Below are 26,535 nucleotides of genomic sequence, written 5' to 3'. Positions count from 1 at the left end.
TTTTTCTTGAACCTCAGCAAACTTGAGTAAACATGGTATACATAGCAGATTAACATTGTATTCATTTACACATTCTCATTAGTGAGCCCTGAGGTAATTAATCAGAGGCCGCGGTACATAAGGAGATAGACACTGTTGAAATAATGTATTCCTTTCTACTCTTACCGAGTGTGAGAAAAAGTGTCTGATCAATTCCCCCCTTAGATGTAGCTCTTTGAAGACATGCGGTGTCTTGTGAGAGCACCACCACAGTATTTTATAACTGAAGGCTGCAGACCTTGCATATACTGTACAAACATCGCTGGGCATTGTTGCCTCAGCGTAATAGCCCACAATTCCCCCTAAATATAGGCTCTGTGTAACCCCAATTAAACCCATTCAGGTGTACGACATTCACTTTGCAGAACTAGAGCTACTGTTGATGTTCACACAAAATGGCTACGGTGATTGCGCTTAAAATACAGAGGGCCCGATGCGGAGCCCTGTGTGCCTTTCTTGTGCCATTATGTGCCTTGAGATATATAGATTATTTTTGATGTTATGTTGCCAGGCACCTGACGCAAAAAAAATATGCATTTAAGGTTGATCGTGAAATGATGGATTATGGGAGGGCCAGTGTTGCATGGAAGAAATGCTATAAATGTGTTAAAGGAAAGGAAACGGTGGAAGGTCGCTCTGTTATCTTAATAATCACAGATAATTGGGCAATTTTGGGGTTCAGTGGCTTACCCAAGAACACTAGTGCAGACGTGTGGTGGAACATATACTTTGCTGTAAATGGTATCAGCACCTAATAGGGTCCAACACATGGGCTTCCTCTAAAGTAAAACGATGGCTCAATCTCAAACAATCGTGCCAGTGATCACATTTAGATAGCTTCAGGCTTTAATTGCAACCATTGTAAATTAATTTTGTTACTAGCCTACATGAACGTGCCTGGAGGGCAGTCTCCGTCGCTGCTGATTGAATAATTAGTAGCTGCCCTGTAAATCACATGCTAACTGCACACATTTGCCAGCGCAGATTCAATGACTGCAATTTCAGAGAATGGAAAGTTTGCTCAGATTGTAAAACGTATGTTTATTGTAGATGAATTATTTTTATAATCTCATTTGGTAGAGAAGAATAAACCATCCAACTATATGTCTTATTCTCTTACATAAGATGATCATGTGAACTGTGATAATTCAGGCATTGTGAGCTTTCCTTGAGTTTTTACACAAAAGAGAAAGGCAGACGTATTTCAGCAGCAGCTTATTTAGCTAAACTGAACGTTATCCATAGGCAACAGATATTTTATGGCTGTTTCTTGCGTATGTTCGTACCATGGTGTTGATGTCAAAACAGCATATCCCTCGAGCAACCACAAAAGCCTCCAATGATGACGGGTTTATTTTTAAAACTACAGGAAAGGCTTTCTGCAGATTAATTCCAGTGTATAGTTCCCATTGTGGGAGAAACAAATTGGGCTTTACGGAATTAGTGTGTTTGCTGCATAAATCTCAAATCTATTCCTGAAACATACGATTGTGTTTGATGTGATTGGATGCCTCTTGTGTTGCCTTTTGAGTGGGAAAAAAAACGAAGCAAAGTTTCCCCCGACTGGATTAGAGCATGAAGCGCCGTAATGATCGCTCAGTGTTTTCGCCGTTGACCCAGGTGTGTTGTCTAAATGCAATATGGATGTGCAGGGCTGCCTGTGTACTTCAGTGCTGGGAGACTATTTGCTGAAGGTCATTTGGGATCATAGCGTGCCATTAATAATTCCTGAAAGCATCCAACATCTCCATCTGTTCCGCTGCATCCAATCGCTCCACTTCAAAGACAAAGGCAGCATCTGCAGGTAAGCATTAAACCTGCCTCCGGGCTACAATGTCGGAGGTGGGAAATTCTTTTGTTTGTTGAGGGGACGTCTCTCCGGTCATCAGGTCGTGCTGCTCATATATCGGCCAAATAATGTTTGATCACACGGCTCGACCCCTATAAACACATAGGTAAACACAGACTTGTGGATGCTCCCTTGCTGTGTATTGTGTTGTGTTTTCCAGCGTTGGACATGTGTGGTGCAGTAATTCCACACACACACATTCGCAGGCTACCGGCCTCTCTGCGGGGATGCAATTACCACCCTCCGTCTTGTCGAGTCGGTCAGCTTGACGAGGTGTAACCGGAGAAATGATCAAAGCGGAGTTTTAAAACGAAGCATTTAATTACGTGCATCGTGTTCCTGACCGAATAGCACGCACTCACCTGTGCGGCAGGCACGCGGCGTAGTAAAAAAAAACGAAACAGGGTCTGGATGACAGCAGGCCTTTCAGATACGCAGCAGTCCTGCGGGGAAGTAAATGGATGTTTGGCTGTGGCGTGTGCCGCCCAGGCCCGGTGGGCGAGGAGGCGGGCTGCCGGCTGAGTGAAAGATGGCAGCGTGCGAGGAGAGTGTGTGCACACAGCTGAGGCTGTGACAGGAAAACAGTGAGAGTTTTCTGCTCCACGCTGCTTCGTCTCCCCCTGCCAATGATCGATCTCCACTTTTAATGTTGTTGATAGTCCACGTGCCCACAATGGACTCATTTCAGCAGCTATTCCACCCACTTTTTTTTTTTTTTTGCTCAGATGAAAATGTGGGCTTAGTTTGTACGGAGATCTTTCATAATTGAGTGTAACGCGGAGAGGACGGCGTATCATTCGATGCGACTATTCTGCTTCTCCCCCTCACATGCTGATGAAGCACCTGTGCCCATGAGTAACTGCACCATCGTTCAGCCCAGGGCTCATGCACTGTACCACGGGGCTGACCAGTGAGTCCACTCGAATCACCATCAGCTCCAAACTGCTTAGCCGGACCAATTTGAATTTCACATCTCTGCTGACTCATAACCCTGTCAGGACCTTTCTTTCTTCATCGTGTCTGTGTCTCCGGTGGACTCTCATCACAAGCAGCAGGAATTAATTATTCAGATTAGAAACGGAGCCGCAATTACTGTGATTTTGTATTCATTTTAGTCTTTTTTTTTCTTCTTTGTTTTGGCTCAATGTTGATATCTGATTTGGTGACATTACTGCGGAGCCACAGATTGCACCTTTTCAATGCAATTATTGTTTTGCTGTATTTATCCATTCATGATATTTCAGTGCAAGTGAACGGCTCCATCAGGCAGGAGAGGGAGCAGGAATTGATTCCCGGCTAATGACACAGTCTCAAAGTAGTCAGGTGGGAGTGCGGTGCTGCCGCGCTGGACAGCGGCTCTGATCAACACGATAAAGAGAGACTGATTGAGCGCCGTGCATCTACAGGAAGCAGAGCGTCGGGGTTCAAGGTTATCTGGACAAATCAGACTCCTGTTTCCATTCATCCCCCCTCCTCGCCCACCAGCCAGCTCTGCCTGGGCAAACCAGTAAATTAGCAATTCTGATGTCTGCAAGCAGGTCTGGCAAGGGAATGCCTGTGAATCCTAATGCCATGATTAAACTTTCATATCCGTCCGGTGGAAGTGCTGCATATACAAAATAAGCAATCTCTTTTTATTTTTCAGCACTTTAAGTAAGGCTGTCAAGATAGGCAAGCCTAAACCCTTGGAAAGGGTTAAACGGGGGCGATCCTTCACTCAAAATCACTGAATTCTTTATCTCTCTTCATTGAATATAATGAGTATTGATATACTTAAGATGAGAAACAGTGTTTTAACGTGCCACATTTGCATTGCAGCTGGGCCCAAACCCCCAAGTCCTCCATATTGTGAATGTTACTACTTGGTGTAGATTATCATATTAAATGGTCATGTTTAGGGAAATAGAATGCCCAGACAATGTCACGCTCCCTTGGCCGGACATGCTGAGTGGATGGGAGAGGAACGTGAGCGACAGGGAGTCCAAACAGCGAGCCGGGCCTGGATGTGGCCATTATGTAAGATGGTCTTATCAGGCTCTACCTCCTGCTGAGCCAAAGCCTAGCTTCCCTCCGCTCCCCCTTACTGGTGCTCCCACAACACGGGCCTTCATTAGCAGGGCTAAATATCCCCGTTCTCTGCAATCTCTATCACTTCTTGCCTTGAGGCAATCCGATAATTACCTGTTCTCATTTCCCCTCCTTCTGGCCAGCAGGGAAGTGTTCTGACTTGCATTAGTTTGCATGAAATATTATCAGAATATTGCACATTTCTCAATTCTGCAGCCTCTGACACCGGAAATATTGAGTCACAGGAGGTGTGATTGACAGGTGTCTGTCTTTCATGTTCCTCTGAGAATAGCGGGCTTTGTTCCGGAGTTACAGCGAGAATTTGGATGGAAGGAGGAACGAGTACGTAATGAGTATAAAGGCTTTGTTGCTTTGTTTAACCTCCGTCTGCCATTATGTCTGGGCAGTATTATTAATGCGGTGACATCACTCTTTATTACCTACAGTGTAGGTGTAAGAGAAGAGATTTTCTGAATTTAAGCTCATCAGTAAACTTTCAGCGTTATAACGGAGCATCTTCCTCTCTGTGAATCCTCTCTGAGGGTTTTTTGAGGGGAGGGAGACAGACGAGTACATGACATACAATGCCTGGGAGGGGGACACATCTTGAGTGGATCCAGTCAGAAAGCTAGGATCTCTATCCAGCTGCACATTTTATTCATATCCGTAATAATGATCAAGAGATGGATAATAAGCCTTTCCACTAAAGGCGAGCAGCTCCGTTCAATTTAACCTCTGCGGTCAGTAGAGATCGTGTATTATGCTCTAATAAGGACGAAACTGCATCTGAATCTATGCCGTAACTCCTTATATTTCACTTATGAATGTTTGCTACCAAAGTCGGCATGTTCCTGCTTCAAATATTGCTTTTTTTACTTTAGAAGGCAATGCCACGAACATGACAGTGTTTGCCAGCAAAGAAGACGAAGAAAAAAATGATTGTAGCCAATTTAAAAAATGTCTTTAAATGTCATTCAAGAGTACGTATCGAAAATGCAAAAAGAAACTTGTGTGTTTAGCGAGAGGATCCGTCTGATACGGAGTTGTTGTTGATGCATGAGCTTAAGCCTATTCAGTGCCCCCCCCCCCCCCCACACCCCCACCCCCACCCCCTCCGCCCGCCTCGCTGTGGGATGCAGTGATGATTTTGGACTTTGTGACGGTCACTTTAATCTCTAATGAAGGCTCGTCCCTGGCTCTGCTCACCCTCTGATAGCAGAGTAGTGGTAAACAGGCCTGTCAGGGGGATTGCAGCGCTAGCAGTCCAAATGGCAAAGAAAACCCCAGGGACCAACCCATGCGAGCATTATGGTCTAATTCAGACATAGCTCGGGAAAAAAAAGGCATATGAGAAGATTCTTCTGCTCTGACTTCTTAGTTTTACTGTGTTACAGTATACTGCACATCTGGACTCACATTTCCCCCTTTTTTTTTTAATAAATACAACTTGAATTAGTCTAAATACATGAGTTAATCAGTCGATTTGAATGATCCGAGTGGAAACTAAAATACCATCGGGGCTCATTTCGGCAGCAAATAAACACTCAGCTTTTAAGATCGCATCACAAATTGACCATAAAATGCGTGTTCAGTCACGCCGCGTTACAGCATGTGCTTCTTTTAGTTTTTACAACATTACCATACAAATGAAGACAATTTCATGTTTTAACGTTTCAGTGTAAGATGTAAATTGTGCGCTCAAATGATTCTGTGAAACTGATTACTGGTTGCTCTGTGTTCTGACACATCCTGTGCTCATGCGGCATGCGCGACAGCTGGCTGGTAATTAGAATAATCTTCTCCCTGGTAGTGATTTAGCTTTCATGACTGCAGCTTACCTCAAATTGAAAATAAATTTATAGATAAATGCCTTTGCTGTTCCAGCAAATTATACCGCCGCAACTCAAAGGAGCCGAGTTGTTTATTTTGGTAGTAAAAGAGCAATCAGAGAAAACAAACAAAGAGCTTTATGAGTGCTGTCAGATTAATATTGATGCTACCCAGCGGTGATGATACAAACGATTATTTTATTTTTTTCCCATCCCCACCGCATCGTGGTAATTATAGCTACCATATTATTATTATATCAAGTATTCACTACAGATTATCAAGATAATTTGAGGCTTGCTCCAGGATCGCCTGCCAATAATGTGTAAATGACTGTGCAGGAGAGAAACGCATTAGCAGTTCGGTCAGTTCATGTCATCTGTGTGTGTGTGTGTGTGTGTGTGTGTGTGTGTGTGTGTGTGTGTGTGTACACACTCACGGATACACCCAGACATGGGTTGACAGTGTTTAAGATGAGGCTACACATGTGATACATTGTTTTTTCTCCCAGCTTCTGTTTCTGGTGTATCTGGGCAAATCCCGCGGTGATGAGGCACAGAATCTGTCATAGAGAAGACATAAGCCTTTCATATGCATAGTGGAGATAAGAGGCAGCCATTTTATCAGGCGAGCTGTCGCTCCAACATGCTTGCGTGTTGTGTGTCCCCGGGAGCGCCTCCAGAAACATGTCCCTTTAATGACACGGCCCCGCGCTCACCAAGAGGACGCCCGTTTTTTTTTTTTCTGTGCCGAGGCTCTAACCTGACAATTATGCCAATTACACCAGGCGGCAGTGTTGACAAACACACCGGGAGAATCGCTGCGGTTGATTGGTAGCTGTGTTCCGAAGTCCCCCGCTGTGAACTTGTCTGTAATTTAACTAGCATGGAGGAGAGCTGCGATGGGCTTTTTTTTTTTTTTCTTCTTCTCGAAAAATTCCCCGAGCCTTGTGTTCTTTTGTAACGGGGCGACGTTCGTGCCAACTGAACACGCAGAGAAATGGATCTGGTGTGTCGAGGAGGCAGAGAGACGTAGAGAGGGAGAAATCATTCTCCATTTTAGTCACTGCCGATTTGTTTCGATTCATAAAGAGCGTTTGTGTTTCCCCCGTTTCCTGCCAGGGCAACATGTAGGAAAGTTGTCGTTGCGGATCACATTGCCGCCAAGGATTAGATCCCAAATACTGACCCAGCACCATTAGCTGCTACTTATGTAACCCTTAAAGAGCACTGCTGTTGGCACCTGAGTATGAAGCTTAGCTGCCTGTGAAGTGAAACGGGAGACACTGCCAATATGGGAGCGTATTAACAATACAGTGGCTGCTCACTTGCTACAGCATGAAGTGTGAGTGCCTGGTTAGAATACATAAAGGCTTTTTCAGCATTTTTTTTTTTTGAGCAAGAGCAGCATTGTACTGCATCAGCCTATTTGCAAAAATTCAGTTTTGATAAGCATGCATCTTTTGAAAGAGAAAAAAAAAGATGATGCCCCTTTTTATTTTGGAGCACATTAACGTTTTTTGATATTCTGTCTCAAAATAACAAGGTGCTATTCGACTATAATTTCACACAAAATGAAGTGAACCTTTTTAAAATGTTAAATAATATACTGTTTTTTTAGACCAGATGTTTTGCCACATTATAGGTTGCTACAATAAATCATTTCTCACCTTTTTTCCCTCTCTCTCTCATACTGTAGCATTTTTAAGCTGTGATTCAACACCTTGCAGAGAGCTTTAAAAGGCAATAACAACCGCAGATTACAGTTTAACTCTGAGGTCAGCAACTATTCTGTAACAGTTCACTTGAGCTCTGGTCCGGTCATGTCAGTGGAGGGCTGAGAGGAGCCGAGGTGTGTGCCGTGGTTGGCGCGCTGTACCTTATTTTCTTTTTGTACGAGCGCTATGATATACAATTCGGGCAGAAGAGCAGGCGGACGACCGCCTCTGTTGGCCGGCTGGAAGTAAACTGAGCTTAGTCCCCACATGTCCCGTTCACTTCTCTTACATAACATGCTGTTAAGCTGGAGTTACAAACATTCGAGGTCAGCTGGTTATTGGAACAGTGACCATGTAGTCGCTGGAGCACTATTTGCAGGAGAAAAAAGAAAATGCAATAGCTGTGTGAGGCAAACACTGGTTTCCCTCCTGATGTTTGTTATAAGGGGGGTATGAATGGTTTGTAATTCAGTGTATATTCCATACAATATGGAAAAAGCTCCAGATAGAGGGTGTGTTGAGTGCTGATCTTTCTAGCCTTGGGGACACAATGTTTTTCCTGTTACAATATCATGTTAGTGCAGTCTAACCAGAGCTGCCTGTTAGAAATGCCCCCGAACAATGGCGGTGCAATGATTAACAGCTATGTTTGATGAAGAGAGGCCGGGGAACTCCATTAGTGTCCATCTAAATAACATCAGCCAAACCACTGACACCGGCCTGCAGTCCGCTGCCAGCTCATTGATTAAGAACTGTTTCCAGTGGCTTTATGTAACTGGGCCCCTGCATTAGGGCTCACACTGTTGCTGCTCCCCTGTAAGTGGCAAGAAGGGCCATTGTAGAATCCAGTTCTCAGCGAGGAAATGCCTAAATGAAATAAAAGCTGCCAATATTAAACACCGGATGACTCACCTTCCCAAATGGGGATTGAATAATGTAGGAACAATCGCAGAAGGGTAGGCGATGTAGCGAATTTGTAAGCGACGGTAGCGAAGCGAAGCCGCACAAAAAGACTGATCATTCAGGAAAGTCATGAAAAGACATCACATTGTCCAATTAATACCCACGAAAAACAACCTTCAACTTCCATGTGCTTTCTGAGAGGTTTGAAAGGCATGGCAACAAAAGGGGAGAGAGAAAAAAAAAGAAAATGGCATGTGAAAACCAAATTTAGATTGCCGTTGGAAGTCTCCATCTTAATTCAGTCAACTCTCTTTAAATCCCCCCCTTTGGTCGTGATAAAAGGAAAAAGCAATGTCAATCAGGTGAACTAATGGGAATGTGCATTTTTTTTTTTTTTTGTAATTCACTCAAAGGGAATGGTAAATTGAAAAGAGTTTGCAACCTTTTAACACATCCGCACACGCCAGCGCTGACAGTCAAGCTCCATTATCTGACAGCTGGAGAGGTTAAAAATAACTGTGCTCGCAGCAAATTAGACGTATCATTTGGCTTCTAAGTGAGAGATGAATCTTTTGTGTGGATGCTCCTGCCATGCCGTGACACCGGGGCAATATATCAGGCTGTGTTTGCCTGTCTTTCTCATAAACTCCAAATGGAATTGTAAACAGATGAAGCAATTTGACACCAAAATGTATTCTCTGTGAGTCCTATGCTACAGTGAGGAGCCCGGCTACCCGTAGACATGTACATTACTGCCCCGTGCACTCCCCAAGTCAAAGTACATAAATCATCATTTGGCCGCCTGCAGGGTTATTGCTATCGCTCAAGGCCAATCCTCGGAGTGTTTTATATGTTTTCATCGGGCGATAAATCTGAGGTTATTGCGCGTACGGAGGGGAGGACTTTTTTTCAGAATCCCGCCGCCTGGTGTTCCTCCACATTCACACATACTGTTCGGTGAGTTCAGGCCTTCGATTCTGCCCGCGTCACAGTCAAAGTTTTCCATGTCATTCGATCAGCTCGTCACCCGCACGTTTTTTATGCATGCATTCCATGTCAGGTGTCAGAGAGGTGGGGTGTCGGTTCCCATTTGCGATGGTAGAAGAAGGGTAACTGTGGGATTCCTGTTACAGCGAGGTAAGTAAAGAGATTTCCATGGGAGGCTTAGGTGACAGCCGAGGTGTTGCGTTTCCCTCTAAATACCTAACAACATCATTGTTAATTCATAGCTATTTAATCACTTACTAGAGTAAGTGCAGGAAGGATGATCTTTGTGTCATGTTGTCTCACAAGGTAATCTCTTGTATTTCCTGCTTAAGACCCGTGCTCTAAATTTGTCACCGACTGTGTGGAACTGCATCCCCCCCCCCCCCCCCCACACTCATGTTTTAAGATGAGTTTTAAGTCTGCATATTTACCGAGCTCAGTGTGGCCCTGACTCAGTCTGCTTGACATGATTTATCTCATCCCTCTTAACTGACAGGTATTGATGTGATACAAGGATAAATGCAGTAGATTGATGGAATTAAAGCCCACCCTATTGTTCCCATGCTGTGCCTCACTGACACATGTGAGACTCTTGTCTCTCATTAAAGAAAATAAATGCTTCAGGCATCCTCCCTGCAAAAGCATCAAGTTTGTGTGTGTGTGTGAGTGTGTGTGTGTGTGTGTGTGCGTGTGCCCATGTGTGGGAAGCTATCTCAGTTGTTTTCCCTCTCTATAATCTCTCCCTCCTTGCACAATGGATTTAGCCTGGCCTTGAATGGGAGGGAGTGCAAATTGCAGCTGACTCTAAACAGCTGGCCGTTCACCCCGTCGACGGAGCCCTGGACATGTGATTACATTAAAGGGGGTGGCAACACCATTGATTATTTAATCAACTTTCAATTATTGCTGGTGCAAAGGACACGCTGGCGAACTACAGGCGTCGCCATGCTCCGTTATTTGAAGTACGGTTGTGTGATACCCCTGGGCCATCCCCCCCCCCCCCCTCCTTTGCTTCCAATGTGATGCATCTGTAAGCCACTAAGGAAATCTGATCTAAATACGAGGGAGAGAAGCTCTCTCCGGTTTACATGCACGGCAAGCACTTGGCTGTGCATCTGAATTTTAGGCAGCTAGTGTGTTCACTCTATATTTGGATTCCACCGGAGTGGATTAAGGATTCTTTACTGCAAACCCACGGGATTCCCGGAGACATAAAAGAGGAGACTGTTTGCATCCATGCTATACAAATAATTGCAGGTTTTTCAAAATCGAGTGTAATTTCAAGCACCGGCTATATGGGAGAGTGTGGGCTTTGATGTACAAATCCACAATTCATGGAGGATTAGCACCCCAAAGGTTAGCAGTTGCTAATTACAGGAGATTGGTTATACATATCTAACAAGGCAAGAAGACAGCCTTAATAAATGTGAGGATTCATCAGGAACAAGGATAAGCGGACATGAATTTGAATCTCCGGAGACTGATACCTTGTAATGCCCTTCTTCGTAACACAGTGAAAGGAGCGAAGCATTGTCTCTTCTATTGTCTTTGCAAACAGCACACCTTGTGCGATATGAGATTTTTTCACCACGCATCCACTGAATGCAGATTTGGGCAATCATATGAATTAACTTCTCCGATATTCGTCCTGTATCTCTTACCGCAGCAACTTCTCCTTTACTGTATTTCGCTCGCAGCGTTCAGTGCCGAATTACCATAATCCTTGGTTCCCTTCCATAAACCACCACTGGCTAAATGAATCTATTATTTTTGCCTGGAGCCGAAAAGATGCAACAAAATGCAATGCATTGAAGGGAATGAAACTTGTGATAAGACGCACAATTTTCTCTATAATAGTCTGTCTACATCAGACTTTTAACTCATGGGTTGAAAGTATCGACGCACTTGACCTTTTTAATGATCTGAATCTTGTAAGCTTAAAAAGGGGGGTATCAAACCCTAAACCTTTTCAGGAAAAAACAACTAAACAAAAAACATAATTCAATTCTGCACGCGGTCATTTAGCCAGGCTCCGGCTCACTGGCTCCGTGTGCCGTTGAGTCCCCTGACCCGCGATATAGCGGCCCTGTCCAGTGTGGCCTCGTGTTTTCATATGGCCCTAAATTAAACATGTCCGAGCCAGGGCAGGCACTTGCTCTGCCACAGGAAATGCTTTTTCATCTCCTAATGATTGTGCCTGAGGGGGTCCCACATGGAGCTCCACTTCACCCCTCATTAGGCGGGGGTGGTGCCTCTGCCTTCATGCTGAGGAGCAACCTCCTGGAGAGGGGGCCTCCCACTTCATCTGAGCGTCCCACGCTCCTCTGCCCTAGACCGGTGGACTCTCCCTCTCTTCCTCACGTTCAGTCCCCGCCTGTCTTCACTACCCCCCCCCCCCCAAGCACAAAGCAGCTTGTCTTATAGCTGCAGACCAGGGATGAGAGGACGGTCCGTGCTCCTAATGTCATTTTAATGGCCTTGTTCGGTCTGTTGTGGTTGTGATTTATTGCTATACACACACTTCTAATGTCCTGGAGGTCTACTTGAAAGTCTTTTTCACAACAAGTCAAAGATGCAGTGCTTTTAAGAACTCATAACAAATGAATCAGAAATGCATTGATAGTGGCCTTGGTGAGCAGGAAGAAGTGAGCAGCTGAAGACCTGTGGATGACCCGTCCCACTCCGGTTTACAAACTTCTCTCCTAGCGCAGCGCTGCAAACACCCATTCTCATGTGGAAAGTATTGACAGCTTCCTGTCGTTAATGAAGCAACAAAGCGCAGACGGTTCCTGGCTGTTGTGAGGCAGCGGGAAAGGGAAAGCAGGATATACCGGCTGTCAGCTGACTCCCAGAGCCTTTTGCGATGGCAGCAGCAAAGGGCTGAAGAGCTGATTATTATTCCGGGGGCTTTTGGGATGTGTTTATGCAATCATTAATCTTGGCACTTGTTTATTTGCCCGGGATTAGAGCGCCACGCTGCATTCACCGGCGCTCAGGGAAGCCGGTGAACCCGTAAGGTAGCAGCGAGCGCTCCGGCCTTCCACTGTAAGCAAAAGCGTGCAAGGAGGGGGAAGCATGCTTTGCGCATGGCTGCTTAATCCTGCCATGTTAAACAAAACCAGGGCAGTCTTTGTAGGACTATGAAAACAGCAGTGCAGGGGGAATGCGCCTCACGCGCTGTAAGCAGTCTGTGAACTCTGTGTGGCAGTAGACACTCCTCGTGCACCCCTGTCGTCTAGGAATGCCTTTCATACGGTCTGCTACAGCTGGAGGAGAGGGAGCACGACAGTGGAGTCGCTCAGCAGCTCCTCCACAGTGAAAGTGGTTCAATCAGGAATGGAAAACTAACATATACGTGTTTTAATCTCGGTCACAATGCATTTTCTTTTAATTGGAAGGATCATAAAGGAGCAGGTAACACTTCAACTTACTTAAAAATGTTACGATCGTCAAATTAGATAAACCGTTCAAGCTGCACAGCAACCATGCATAGATATATCCTTACTATGTATTATATAAATGTGTAATTTGCTGCCCATTTTTATCACTTGACCCCCACGTGTACAGGGTTACTGAGAAAGTGATGTAACGGTGTACTGAAACTTAAGCAAGCCATTGACATGCATCGCCTCAGTCTACTGATGCTGCCAGGAGCGAAAGGATATATACAGATTGATTTATTTTTAAAAATGCCTTGCAAATTTCATCAAACATAAATATTTTACACGTTTTTTGCGATTTATAACATTTCAGTGAAATCTTTTCTGTGCCGTTAAATAGTATTGAGGATAAACGATGCATGATGGAAGTATTACTTATAGACACTTATTAAGACGCTAATGGCCAAGGGCACTGTATATGGATTAGATAATTGCTCTGTCTCACTTTCTGTCTGCACCTGGAAAAGAGGGCCTGGACAAGCTTTGAATGCCAACTAGTAGCACTCTGTGTGTGTGTGTGTGTGTGTGTGTGTGTGTGTGTGTGTGTGTGTGTGTGTGTGTGTGTGTGTGTGTGTGTGTGTGTGTGTGTGTGTGTGTGTGTGTGTGTGTGTGTGTGTGTGCATGCACTAGAAAAAGGACAAAACAAAAGGTCTGGTTTATCTCTGGGTCTGGGTAAAAACAAAAAAAAACAGAAAGCCCGGTGATGCAGGTTCTCTGAGAGAGCTCTTCTTCTGGGGCCCCATGACACCGGTGATCTGTGGAAAGGTTGGGTGCCTCTAGTTTCAGCTCTATCAAGCTTTGGATCTCTGAGCAGCGGGATTCAGTATCACCAGCTAATGTAACAAGGCTCATTTGTCTCAATCACACGTCCCTGGTAGTATCGGCTGGCCATTGATGTCATTCATCTTCCCTGTCCTTGCCGGCTCTTTTTCAGCCGATGAAAACCAAAGACCTTCAAGCAGAATGTCAGAGGTGCTGTAAAAAGTGCTCACCAGCCCCCGTCCATAAAAGAACTGTTGAGTAACCGCGCTGTTCATAAAACTCATAGATGATAACTTTACAGATGCCATTAAAAGGTTGACGGACCTGCTCGTGTTTTGGCGACATGGCTTTTTAATTTGATAAGAAATAGGAAGATGCACGTGCATATGATTAATAAAGCTTTCACTTTTCCTTCCACAATATAAAAGGCACAATTCTGGGTGACTGACATTAAAACATTAACAGGCTGCAGGCAAAGAACACCAGCATGCTAACTGAAGATGTAGCTTCAGGCGTCTGCATTGTTATAATGTTATACCTGCAGTTTATACCTTAAACACTAATCCAGTTCCAGTGAGGAACAATGATTACATTTTTAAAGGATAATTGTTCATTGACACACTTTTACTGTGGATCATCCTTATGTTCTGGTCGGTAGAGCTACATGATGAAATCGCTGTGATAATGTGATTTTTTTTCTTTTTTCTTCCCTCCCCACAAATTGATTTAAAATGTTTTGGAATAAAGCTCATCACTTGATCTATTAATGCATGTGTTGCGCGGAGCTGGCTGGCTCCGGCTGATGTCAGCTCCAATGGAAATACTGACTCGCGTCATAACTGCGGGCTTATGCTGAGCTTCCCTCTTCGATGGAGCAAATCAAGATCATGATTACTATCTGGCCCATGCAGCCAGCCTGCGTTTGTCTGGAAACATGTTTTCCTAAGGAGACCACAGAGGGACAATTACTGTCAGCTCAACTATTCAGCCTGCTCTCCATGTGTGTTCTGGCTGCATGCCTTTGACCCACTGACCCTGAGCAGTGGCATGAGACGGGACACCCCCCCCACCCCCTCCATTACTCACACACCCATTACTCCTCCCAATATCTACCGTAACTGAAGCACATAGACTTTTCAAGTGTCTGAAATGGACACATAAAATTACTTTCTCACCCCTCTGGCAAAAAAAAAAAAGACAATGCTAGAAGTTGTACGGATGTAAGTTTTGATTTCTTTGTGTGGAGTGGTAGAAAATTCCTATTCAAAAACCCACAGCAGAATCCTGGTTGTCTTACAGAAATGCATACTAATACAGCAATTATAGGAGGAAGGAAGTTGTACAGTGTGGCACTAGCAAATTCCCCGGTGCACTGGAACAAGGCTCTTTGTTGTTATGTAAAGGTTTTCTGCGTGTAATTGCAGTGGATGTTTTTGAGGTTTTTTTCATTATTTATATATTCCTGTGTTTTTCTAAAGGAGCGTTCTCCACTGCCGTCCCTGCAGGGAGACGGGGAGCTGAGAGGTGCTTAGCTCAGGCAATGGAGGGTTTTAACCCGTTGCCTGCTCGGTTCAAGTGGTCAGACTAAAGGAGCGTCACGTGATCGCGTCCGCTAAATGTTTAAATTCAAACAGCGGTCAATCAGTCGGTCCTGTGGGATTGTTGACTTTCGGTGCATCCTGATGCGTTGATGCACAATAAGTAAGGCCAACAGTGCACATGCTCAGACTTAAAACTTCTTATCAATGCATTATCACAGAGGACGCATCACATTTGAATTTATGAATGGCCCTGCAAATGATCTAAATAGATAGACAAAGTCAATATTTGCAACACAGATTTTTTTTTTTAATTCTAACTAACTAGGGGCTGTAGCATGCATAAGTGAGTGCCGTCTACAGATTGTATTTTGCCAACAGTGTGAGCCTCCCTACCTCCTGGCACACGCTTGCACACATGGAGGGGGGGGGGGCTTCCGGGTTCCCTAGCACCCGGGCACAACGTCGCTTGTCACCGCAGTCGCAGACAAGTAGGGAATAGGTGGGGAGGGAAGATGGATAGAGGGAGAAATGGAGGGGTTTGAGCTCAGGTGGGGCAGACGAGGGAGGGGAGGAGAGCGCCGCACACATGCTACCCTTCATGGTGCTCGTCTGCTCGGTAAACCCGGGCTTTTGTTGTTTCCCCTCGAGTGCAGGCGTGCAGACTCCCAGTCAGGAAGCTCGTCAATCTTTGCCACAACAGCACATAAATTAGTGCCCAAATTACTGTTACGCCGGTGGAGAAAGAGACACGGAGAGAGAGAGATGTCTTGCGCTCGTGGTTTGGGAATACGTCCCCCCACCCCCCCGTCTCCCTCCCGCTCCCCCTCATAGAGGGTGTCAGAATGCACTTCAATAAAAACAGTCAAGTAAATACAGGGAGAGACATGAAGAGAGACGCGCTGCTGTGTTGTACAGGCATCTGAAGTTGGGCAGTGTTGAAATATTAATAGGCCTCACACACAAACAAACACAGAGATGTACGCATGAGTTCATCCAAAAAGCAGCCAAGGGCGATGGTCCAGACCTGAGCCGGAGCAAAGTCACTGCACTGCCTACCAAAGGAATAATAGGGGGAAGGCTTAAAGAGCCCCTCTTTTGAAACGGAAAATATCTCTTCAAATATAGCTGGTCTCCAGTGAAGGGAGATCACAGCTTAGGCAGCTAAATTATTGGGGGGGGGAATTAGCAAGACACAGCAAAGAGACATCAAAATGTGTCAATTATGTCTTTCCTAGCTCTAATCCCTCTGGTCAGAATGTGTTTTTTTTTTTGGATGACCTCAGCGTGTTTATAACTTGGAAGCTGTTTAAAGTGATGATAGGGAGTTTTGGTCTGCAGGTGATTTTTCCGTACAGCGCCGCGTGTTTTCCGTCGTGCTGCAAACCCGCCATTAGAACAGCTCTATGGGAATCCGCCGGCAGCCTCCACTCCCTAAACAAATCACACATTTATACTATTCAGCCCGTGTTCCCTGCCACGACTGTCCTTTGCCGCTGACATTCAAATAACCTTTCTTCTGCTGCATAAATGGGAATAAAAAAGTATTGTGTTGTGCGACTTCACATGACAGCGGAGGCCCTGGCAGATGAAAAGAGGCAGAATTGTGATTCCAGCTCTTGTTAGGCTGTCGTCTCTCTACAGCTACATCTGACTGTCGTGGGTATCTGTTTAAAGAAGACTCTTTATCAGCCGACAGCTGATCTCCACCGCCAAATGGGAAGTTCATGTAACAAAAATGAAAAAAATGAATAGCTGCACATTATGACGGAGGAGCGTTGCTTAGTGCACATGTGCCATCCGCTTCAGTGCCTCCGGTGTTTGCATGTGTATATGTTTTTGTAACCATCCTAAGAGAAGTCATGTGATCCTTTTTTTGGTTTTGTTGCAAAAAATATTCTGATATTAAACAGTTTGTCGATGGGAGAAGAGCTGTTATCCTGCTCATAATGCTGTGCTCTGTCCAGTTCCTTACATAATCTCCGACATGAGCCCGCTGGCTTGCGTCACTATGTCATTGACAGCTGTCAACGCCACATGACCACCGCACACACTGGCTCTCACACACAGAGACGCAAATGCACACTTTTTGTGGTGGGTTGTAAACGAGCCAATGAGGAAAAAGAAAATGGCTCTGCATAGACGGAGCAGCCTCAGTTTCCGACCTCATTTATTGTGCACACCTATCATGAAGCATCAGGCCTCGAGAAAATGATTTAATGGTCCAATCGAGGAAGGGGTTAAGCTCGCAGTATTATGACTGTGGCATGGGCATGGGTCTGTAATGTAAGGGATAATCTTAAGCCTCCGACGTTATGTCAGTAGTCCGAGGGTTCAGTGGGAACAGCCAGGAGATTTTTTTGAATAGTGATTTTCCATGTTTGCACAAGCTGGTAGGATTTCCAAGTGGTATTGAAATTATAGAATAATTACTGGGAACTTGATAAAATGTTCTAAATGTGTGTGTATCCTTTTTGAAAATATTAAAGTCCACCATACAGATATCAGCAGGTCCATACTAATTGTCGTGTATTTACACAGCATTGTGACTTCACACTTTTTTTATAATATATTTCTCAGCTTCACGATTCCATAACGTCTTGTGACTCCTTGAAGGAAGCGATACTATATTTGCAGTGCACAGGGGGGGGTTCGTCTGACAGTGTCTGATGCTTATAACAATATAAACCATGACAGGGACCCTGTAAGCTGTTGGCGTGCGTTTGGCAAATTGTTCCGGGTGTTCACATTTGACTGTCTGTTTCCAGGTCTTTGATAATGGGATGTAGTTTTTAGCAGTGGATTGATCTCGGGGCTGTGGAGGAGACGGCGAAGGGCACTGGGTGAACATGCCGAGGCATAGCTGCCCTATTGTACATGTGCTCCGAGTGACGCGTCATCCCCCTCAAAGGGCCCGCCAGTGTGGTGAATCAGTGTGGTGAATCAGTGTCCTTGAACTGCTCGGCCACAGACAGACAAAGAGCACAGCTTTAGCATTCGACTTGACTGTCTCTCTCTCTTTGCCCATTGTCCGAGACGCCCACGCCAGGCTGCAGCGCCGCATACGGGAAATCGGTCTCGAGCCGCCGCTGTCTGGCCCTCGTGGGTTGTGCGCGTGGTGTGATTGTGCCGCTGTGTGATTCACACATAATCTTGGCGTCTCAGCAGGTGTCTTTGAAGTGGCCCGCGTGCAGAGGCCATCTCGCAGAGCTGCGAGGAAGCGTCGGGCTGGGATGGGCTTTAGCATGCCTGCCCGTCTGACTGTGCCTGGCTTTGATGTCGTAAACAGCGCAGGCAGTGCTGGCTGGCGGGGGGAAGCGAGCAGGCAGGGAGGCGGGCGGGCGGGCGCGGTGAATGGGATCAGTGGCACTGCGCTGGTCAGGCCCAGGCGAGCCGGCAGCTGCCTGTTTCACACCAAGAGGCAGTTAACACCGCAGCTCATGTCAATAGATATTGACTGCCAGATTGGGAGTGCTTATGGACGCGGGGGCCTTTTTTGTTTGAATGGCTCTCCTGAGTGAATTCAGTTTGAATCATCCTCGGTGTCTAAAGTGTAGCTTAGCGGCCCCCGCGACCAGTCGCACGAGAGCACAACTTGCACGGTCACACACATATACAAATATTAACCTCGGTGGTGTAGGTGTATTTGATCTCCATTGTGTCATTGCTGGGTATTTATACTCCTTGACCCCTCCACTCCACATCTTTTTTAAAGGCAGCTTATCCTAGTGTGAAAATGACTACATGTTCAGAAAAGAGGGCTTTTCTCATACAAGAAAATAGAGAGCCTGCCTCAGCTGGTCCAGAGACAAACCCTTTTTTTACTGTTGAGTGAACCGAGCATTCAGGGGGCTTGTGCAGCGGTGGACTGAGAGGGTGTTAGCCGGCGAGGCTGTGTGCACTCAGGGCCTTCCTGCTGCAGATAGGGCTTTGTGAGGCATGCTCTCGTATGTGTGTATGCCCTGCCCGGTCCTGGCACCCCCGCGTCTCTACTCCCACTGCTTTCACCTGATGTGGCATAGCCTCTGTCAGGCCTGAGCGAGCGCCCAGCCAGCTCCGCTTCTTCAGGAGAGATGAAGGCATCTCACAGCTATGCTGTGGGGGTGGGGGAAGCTAGCAGCCTAAGCCCGGAGCTATCACAGGCTGGAGCTCAGAGCCAAAAGCCTGTGGGCCGGATAGGGTGGGTGGAAGGAGCTTGGCTTTAACTCGGCAAGACAAGCGTAGTCACGGCCCTGCAATGCCACCCAATGGCTGAGGCCTGTCACTGCAGTCTTTAGCTCACTATAACCACAACTAGTCATAATTACAGCACGCTTCAGTTGTTGTGAGTGCATGTCAGAACAAATTACGTAAGTAATGAGGCTGAAAACGCTAAAGGAGTTGAAACACACTGCACTGCTAATGCTCATGCAGGGAGAACACAAAACAAACAATAGAGTGCACTCATTCAGAGATAGACCTAACCGAAATAACAAGCAACTGTGCACAGTAAGGAAAAGATTAATTATAAATTAACCCTCTCAGTAAGGTTGTCAGAGCCCGCCTCCTGCCTGGATTTCACTCTAATCCGGGCCAACGAGGTGCGGTGCCCTCCATTGTATGTGAGAATCACAAATCGCAGGAGGTGTTGTCTGGAGGAGAATTAATTGTGCATGTTCCACCATTCCCTTTTGTTCGTTTTTTACTAAAATGTAGGCTAATACCATGTAAACATGGCCGTTCTTGTTGACTCCAGCAGCGCGAGGAGAACAGACACAGATTCCTGAATGAATAGAGTGTGGCTCCGGGGTTAGTGGATTAGAGGCTCTGTGTTAAGGGCCTCTCCCGGGCATGCCTCGGGGACAAGGACATTATCCACATGACACGTTACAAGCTTGGAGCTGATGATTAAAATGGGCAGGGATCTTTGGATTGAACTTCAGCAGAAGTACTTTTGATGTGATCAAACTAATTTAAAAGGTTGGTGGTTAAAGGTGTACTCGGGATGTTTGAAGCTTCTAGTCTTTGCGAAGAGCCAGTTAGGCCTGGCTAGAGGGGGATGGCTGATGTAACTGTTTGACATAGGGAATGTACCACCACTCTTTTTTATTTTTTTTTAATTATAATCATTTTTGTTGCATCTTATTAAGGCAAAAGCATAATATTCCTCCCCTAATTGGTATGGACTTGTGTTGCAATAGCTCTGCGTGCTCTGATTGGTGGAAAAACCTGTTCCATCTTAAGGAAATATCCCGCGGTGATCGTTCCTCGATTTAGATCAGATAGTAGAGTTCGTCTGGCGCAGCTCTGGTTGAGAAGGTGGGACTGAGATGTTGGAGATGTGGAGGAGGGCTGTGAGATAGAGATCTCTGGAGGGAGAGAAGGGTGGGGGGGTGGAGAGGGAGGTAGCATCAGTGGCTGCAATGATAAAGCAGCGGGACGAGCTGGGAGTTCTGTCTGTGTGTTCTGTTGTGTTGCCCTGTGGTCTGCTCCTGAAGAGAAGGCCAACGATGGATGAGGCCTGTCCTCTCTGTGCTTTTGTCCTCTGCGGTGGGGAAATCAAGCCTGTCGACAGCAGCGCACACTTTTTTTTTTTTTCCCTGTAGCGTAGGCAGACGTACGGTCACTCCCGACGCTCCGTCCAGCACCGCGGGGGTGTTAGGACTCTCTGTGGCCGCGGCGTATTTACTCCAGAGGTGTTGAAGGTTTTGAAGTTTTCATGGCTTCATGAAGTCAAGTTTTCCAACTGCTAATACGTCTTCTGACGTGGCTGAATGAGCCTTTGTTATTGGCTATTATTAATACGACTGTGCTTTAATAATACCTGGGTTTTTTTTCCTTATGTAAGTTTAGGATGTCAAGTTGACACTTTGTTTCCATTGGCTGCTTGTGAGGACTTGTCCTCCTTACACACACACACACACACACACACACATCCAACTCTGTAAATATTCTGCTAATGCTCTGTGGAAGTGAGGATTCAAAAAAAAAAAAAAACAAGATGAGATGTTTTTAGAAGCACAGTGCTCTTTCATGTACCAACATGGATCCATGGCGAGGGGTGTTGTACAGTGACTTGTGACAGCAAAATGTTGATTTTTTTTACTCTTTTTTTTCCCTTTCACTTCCCTTTCTTCTCTGCAGCTCAAATCGAAATAATTCCCTGCAAGATCTGTGGTGACAAATCATCAGGCATCCATTACGGCGTGATAACATGTGAAGGCTGTAAGGTAAGCATCAAGAGACTGGAACTGTTTGTGTCATGGGAAGCAGTGTGTGTGTGTGTGTGTGTGTGTGTGTGTGTGTGTGTGTGTGTGTGTGTGTGTGTGTGTGTGTGTGTGAGAGGAGAGGGGGAAGACAGGGAATTTGAAGAGGTAACGAAAGTTGCTTGCTAGGAAAAAACGTTTGAAAATGTTGCTGAAGTTTACAGCGATTTGGAGAGGGACTGCAAAGTGTAAACACACAGAACATGATCATTAAAGTGGTCAAGCACCATAGAGGACATCACAGAAAACCACAATTAGTAGGACAAAGTCATCCCTCAGCCTTGCTCTGCCTTTCCCTCCAAGGGACATGTCTTTTCACAGTTTCTTTTTTTTTACGGTTTTTGATTCTGCTGCAGCCTGCTCATCTTGAAATAAAAATGATCAAAAGGAGAGTGCTTTGAATTATAGCAGATTGTTGGCTGTTTGCTACAGTGTTGCTTCCATTGAAGCCGCCTTTTGTACTGTTTCAAATGCACCAGCCATTCACAGTGAGGGGAATTTTGTGCTTAGAGTGTATTCTTGTCCCAGTGCTTGTCACCAGGCACATCATTAGCATTCCTCAGCCAGACTGCACCTTTGCTGTTTGCTCCTGCGCATGTGTGTGTGTGTGTGTGTGTGTGTGTGTGTGTGTGTGTGTGTGTGCACGCCTGTGTGTGTGTGAAGGAGAGAGAGCGAGACAGGTTCCCGTTCCTCCCAGTGCTCCTCTCCCTCACGCAGGAGCTGGAAGGAACAAAACACTAAAGAATAAACTGCTGAAATCTATCTTTAATGATCGCTAATTAGTCCAAAGCAGAGAGGCCTTTAATGATATGTGCGAGTACAAAAGTTTAGACCATAAATCATAGCATTATTAAAGAGTGCTGCTTGTCACTGGCAGTTATAGCCTGTTTCCATAATAGCTTCCATTATAAAGCAACTTGGCAGCTGTCAGCTGTTTTCTTGTAATTAAACAGCCAATGAGCAGCTAATTAAGACATATGTGTATGGAGCGGTAGAGTGGGGCATGTTAATGATGCGCTGGAATCAATTCATTAAGTCAAAGGATGAGGAATCCAGTCGGTGTGCATTCCGCGATCCTTTAGCACTGCACATGACAGTGCTGCGTTAATCAACACTAATAACCCCATACCATCCGCTGTTATCATTCCTACCCAAACACAACGCACTCTCGCAGTAATATAAAGCGCTCTTTGAATGCCAGATATTGCAGCGTAACAGCCGGGGAAATACCATCACTGTTGTATTATCATCTCATCTGTTTGGCAGCGGTAAAATCCAAACATATCACCACTAGGAATAGAGTGAATCACTATCAATCAGTAATGATTTTTGTTAGCTCTCCAAAACGACCAAGACATGAATTGATCCTCCAGTCCCTGGTATATTTTCCCACCCGCGGCGGTTCATCCAGTAACCCCTGAGTTGTTCCACGCCCCCCCTCTCCTGTGCAGGGCTTCTTCAGGAGGAGTCAGCAGAGCAATGCAGCCTACTCCTGCCCCCGTCAGAAGAACTGCCTGATCGACCGCACCAGCCGCAACCGCTGCCAGCACTGCCGGCTGCAGAAGTGCCTGGCAGTGGGCATGTCACGAGATGGTGAGTGTTTGATGGAAGAGGTGGGCTTATACAGCCGGGTGGCATGGGGAGTCAGCAAGGTTCAAGCCTGTGTGTGGGCCCTGCTCTGCTTCAGGGATACTGTTGTGGACACTGACCTCCCTCTGAAGGCTGGCAAGAGGGTGGGCGTCAAAATGTTAGTGTTTTTAGAAGTTATTTGTAGGGTATATTTAGGGCACATTATTTATTAAAAATAAACCATGCAGAATGTATTTGTTATTTATATATTTCAATAAAAAAAATACAAAATAAAGAGGAAGAGGTCACATTGTTTATTGTAAATTAAAAAAAAAATAGAAAGAGAAAATCTGTAAATTTGAGTCTGAGATGAATCTGTTGCACCTCCATTTCTCTTAACCATTATTGTTATTCGGTTGTTTATCGTATTGAGGGTGGTACTCCATACTGACATTTTGGTTTGGAGACAAAGAAAACACACACACAGATAATGAACACCATTACTCTCAAAGAGACACAACAGACGTGTCGGGGAAAGCGGTGACGTGAACACATGCTAAGCCGTCAGTCTGTGTTCATTGTCTGCCGCTAGCAGGTGAGCGCTTTGTCCGCGGGACTAATGTGTTGCTGTGATAGAAAGTAGGTTTTGATGAAATAGGAGGTTGTTAGAGGTTGTCATTAGTGCTGCTGCAGCTGAGATGCCGTAATGGGAGCACACAGGTGGGAATGTGTGCTGGAGCGCTCCATGCTGTGCCAGGCTGGTCCAGACTGGACTGAGCTCAGGACATTATGTCAGAACAAAGCAGCTCTGGGTTGTTTGTTTGCTGGCTTAAAACACACCGGAACAGGAAGTCACACGGACCAGAGAAACAAAGACATGCCGGAGGATGGCGTGGCTTTATGCACACGTCTCATTCAGTCACACACACACATGCATGCATGCATATTCATGAATGGACAAAGAAGTACATTAGCACTTATGAGTGCCTTTGCATAGCCAGACACACACACACACACACTCAGGACAAGGTGACTCTTGCCTTCACTCAGCACACCAGAGCCCATCTGCCTGCACACTCCTCCTCGCCGCTCCACTTGCTTTCCACTGTGCGTAGACACACACACACACACACACACACACACACACACTCACACTCTGTGACCGGCTGACATACTGCCAGGCCCCCAGAACTCTGGCCAAGGAGTCTCATTCTCAGCACCACTGTTTAGTCTGGGAACCTTGAAACAGGAGGCGGCGACTTAGCCTGTCTAATGTTTGAGTGGCTGATAAGCTGTTAGTCACTTCCCTCTTCTACCTCTGTTCTTATAAAGCTGTTCGTTTTTTTCAGATAATCACTGTCATCACTGATCCCTCCTGATGTATGAGTATATTATTCTTGCTGTACTGTACTGTACATCAGTATGGCGGCGGATGATGCTAGTAGCCGGCGTCTTTTTGCTTAAAATGTGCATATGGTTGTATAGCACGTGTGTCCCGTACATCCCTAATCCAATCCTTTGACTCTTGTCTCAGTTCGTCTCAGACTGACAAGATTTCATTTTTTTTTTTTTTTCTTAAAGGAGTCACAATTTAGCCGGCAGTGTGAGATAATATGATTTGTTCTCATAGCGATTCCACTGTTTCAGGCAGTTTCCAGACATGACTGTCAGTATCGAGCAAATGATTTCATTAAATCTGTTCTTCAAGATGTTAAGACTCAAGAATAAAAAGTTATGATCTGATATCTTCTTGACGTTTTTTTTGTATAACGTGTTCACCGGAGTCTCACACTTTGTCCTGCGGTCCACAGCGGTGAAGTTCGGCCGCATGTCGAAGAAGCAGCGAGACAGCCTGTACGCTGAGGTCCAGAAGCACCGGCTGCAGCAGCAGCAGCGCGAACACCAACAACAGCCCGGGGAGGCGGAGCCGCTCACACCTAGCTACGGCCTCTCAGCCAATGGCCTGACGGAGCTCCATGACGACCTCAGCGGCTACATGGATGGCCACACCCCCGACGGCAGCAAACCAGACTCAGCGGTCAGCAGCTTCTACCTGGACATCCAGCCGTCCCCTGACCAGTCAGGCTTGGACATCAACGGCATCAAGCCGGAGCCCATCTGCGACTTTGCCCCCGGCTCTGGCTTCTTCCCTTACTGCTCCTTCACCAACGGAGAAACCTCCCCCACCGTGTCCATGGCTGAACTAGGTAAGGAGCAGGCGAGAGACAGGGGGGGGGAGTGGGGGAGGGAGACGGCAAAATGGTGGAGGGGGGCGAGAACAACTCAACCGTGGGGCAAACGACACAAAGGTTGCTTAAAATAGCAGGAGGTTGGAGACTCATCTCCAACACTCATTAAAAGAGCCTCTTTTTTGTAATTAGTTTCCATTAATTAGGGCCAATCAGGATCCAGCAGGGCAGGCGTCTGGGGAAATCATTTTTTTAGACTCCCCTGTGCCCAGGAACTCCTTTTAACAGATGTGTTTTCAAAACCATTTAAATTCTTATACTCAATATTTCTCTGAGAGAAAATGTGACCTTTGTTTCAGTGAGTAACGTGGCGCCCCCTCCTCCTCCTGCCCGTGCAATTGTGTCATAACTAGATTGGCTTTGCCTCAACCTTAAGGTATGAGCTTCCTGCAGGCAGTAAAAGCAAATGTCAACAAGCCTTTCCCCAGTCAAAAAAAAAAAAAAAAGAAATCCAAGCGTATCCACCTCTCCTCCTTCTTGAAAGCTCGGTACATAAATCTTCTTTTCCTGTGGCACATTTCACTTTCACGTAGACTTGTGAGGAACGTTCGGAATTCGCAACTGTGATGTTCTTGCGTTTGCAGAGCACCTGGCCCAGAACATCTCCAAGTCACACATGGAGACATGTCAGTACCTGAGAGAGGAGCTGCAGCAGATGACCTGGCAGGCCTTCCTGCAGGAGGAGGTGGAGAGCTACCAGAGCAAGGTACCTGCGCCCGCCTCCACACACCGGTTACATCACATCCGTTGTTTTTTTTTTTAAAAGCAGATAACCCATTCTCCCATCCTATCTTTTCCCCCCCTAGCCCCGGGAAGTCATGTGGCAGCTGTGTGCTATCAAAATAACGGAGGCCATTCAGTATGTGGTGGAGTTCGCCAAGCGCATCGACGGCTTCATGGAGCTGTGTCAGAACGATCAGATAGTGCTGCTGAAAGCAGGTATGACAGCCTGTCAACATGGCCTGCTGCCGTCAGACTCACCCACCACCACCACCACCACCACCACCACCCCCCTCTGGCATTGTCACAAGAGCGTAGCTGACCTGACTGCACAAAGCACTCTTCTTCACACGCACAGACAGTGTCACAGAGAGGAGACCCCCACCCCTGCCCGTTCCCTCTCCCCGCCTCTGTCACTCTTTATTTGCCTCCGTTCCTTCCATACGTAGCGGGGACGGACACGGCGTTAGATAAGTAATGCGTTCCTGAGCCGGGATAATACCTATCATGATGGCCGCCATTCCCTCTCTCTCTCTCTCTCCTCTCAGACACCGATGACGTCTGCTCACTCAACCCCGCTCCGGTGGAGACATACTTAGAATATTAAACTGTACACACACACA

The 26,535-nt window shown here is 46.1% G+C and overlaps 1 protein-coding gene across 2 annotated transcripts in view; it reads left to right on the top strand.

The window, feature by feature from the left end:
• Window positions 1–26,535, top strand: part of roraa (RAR-related orphan receptor A, paralog a) — a 169,676-nt gene that overhangs the window by 133,955 nt on the left and 9,186 nt on the right. For both annotated transcript variants that reach the window (XM_084017708.1, XM_084017709.1), the window contains 5 exons: window positions 21,253–21,338; window positions 22,826–22,967; window positions 24,755–25,150; window positions 25,777–25,898; window positions 25,999–26,131. In XM_084017708.1, coding sequence (XP_083873834.1) covers window positions 21,253–21,338; window positions 22,826–22,967; window positions 24,755–25,150; window positions 25,777–25,898; window positions 25,999–26,131 — 879 coding nt within the window. The remainder of the gene's footprint in view (window positions 1–21,252; window positions 21,339–22,825; window positions 22,968–24,754; window positions 25,151–25,776; window positions 25,899–25,998; window positions 26,132–26,535) is intronic.

This window comes from Eutrigla gurnardus (assembly GCF_963514095.1).
Source record: "Eutrigla gurnardus genome assembly, chromosome: 9".
In the NCBI taxonomy this organism is placed as follows: Eukaryota; Metazoa; Chordata; class Actinopteri; order Perciformes; family Triglidae; genus Eutrigla; species Eutrigla gurnardus.
The sequence above is the reverse complement of the archived record's forward strand: the minus strand, read 5'-3'. Positions and strand labels throughout refer to the sequence as shown.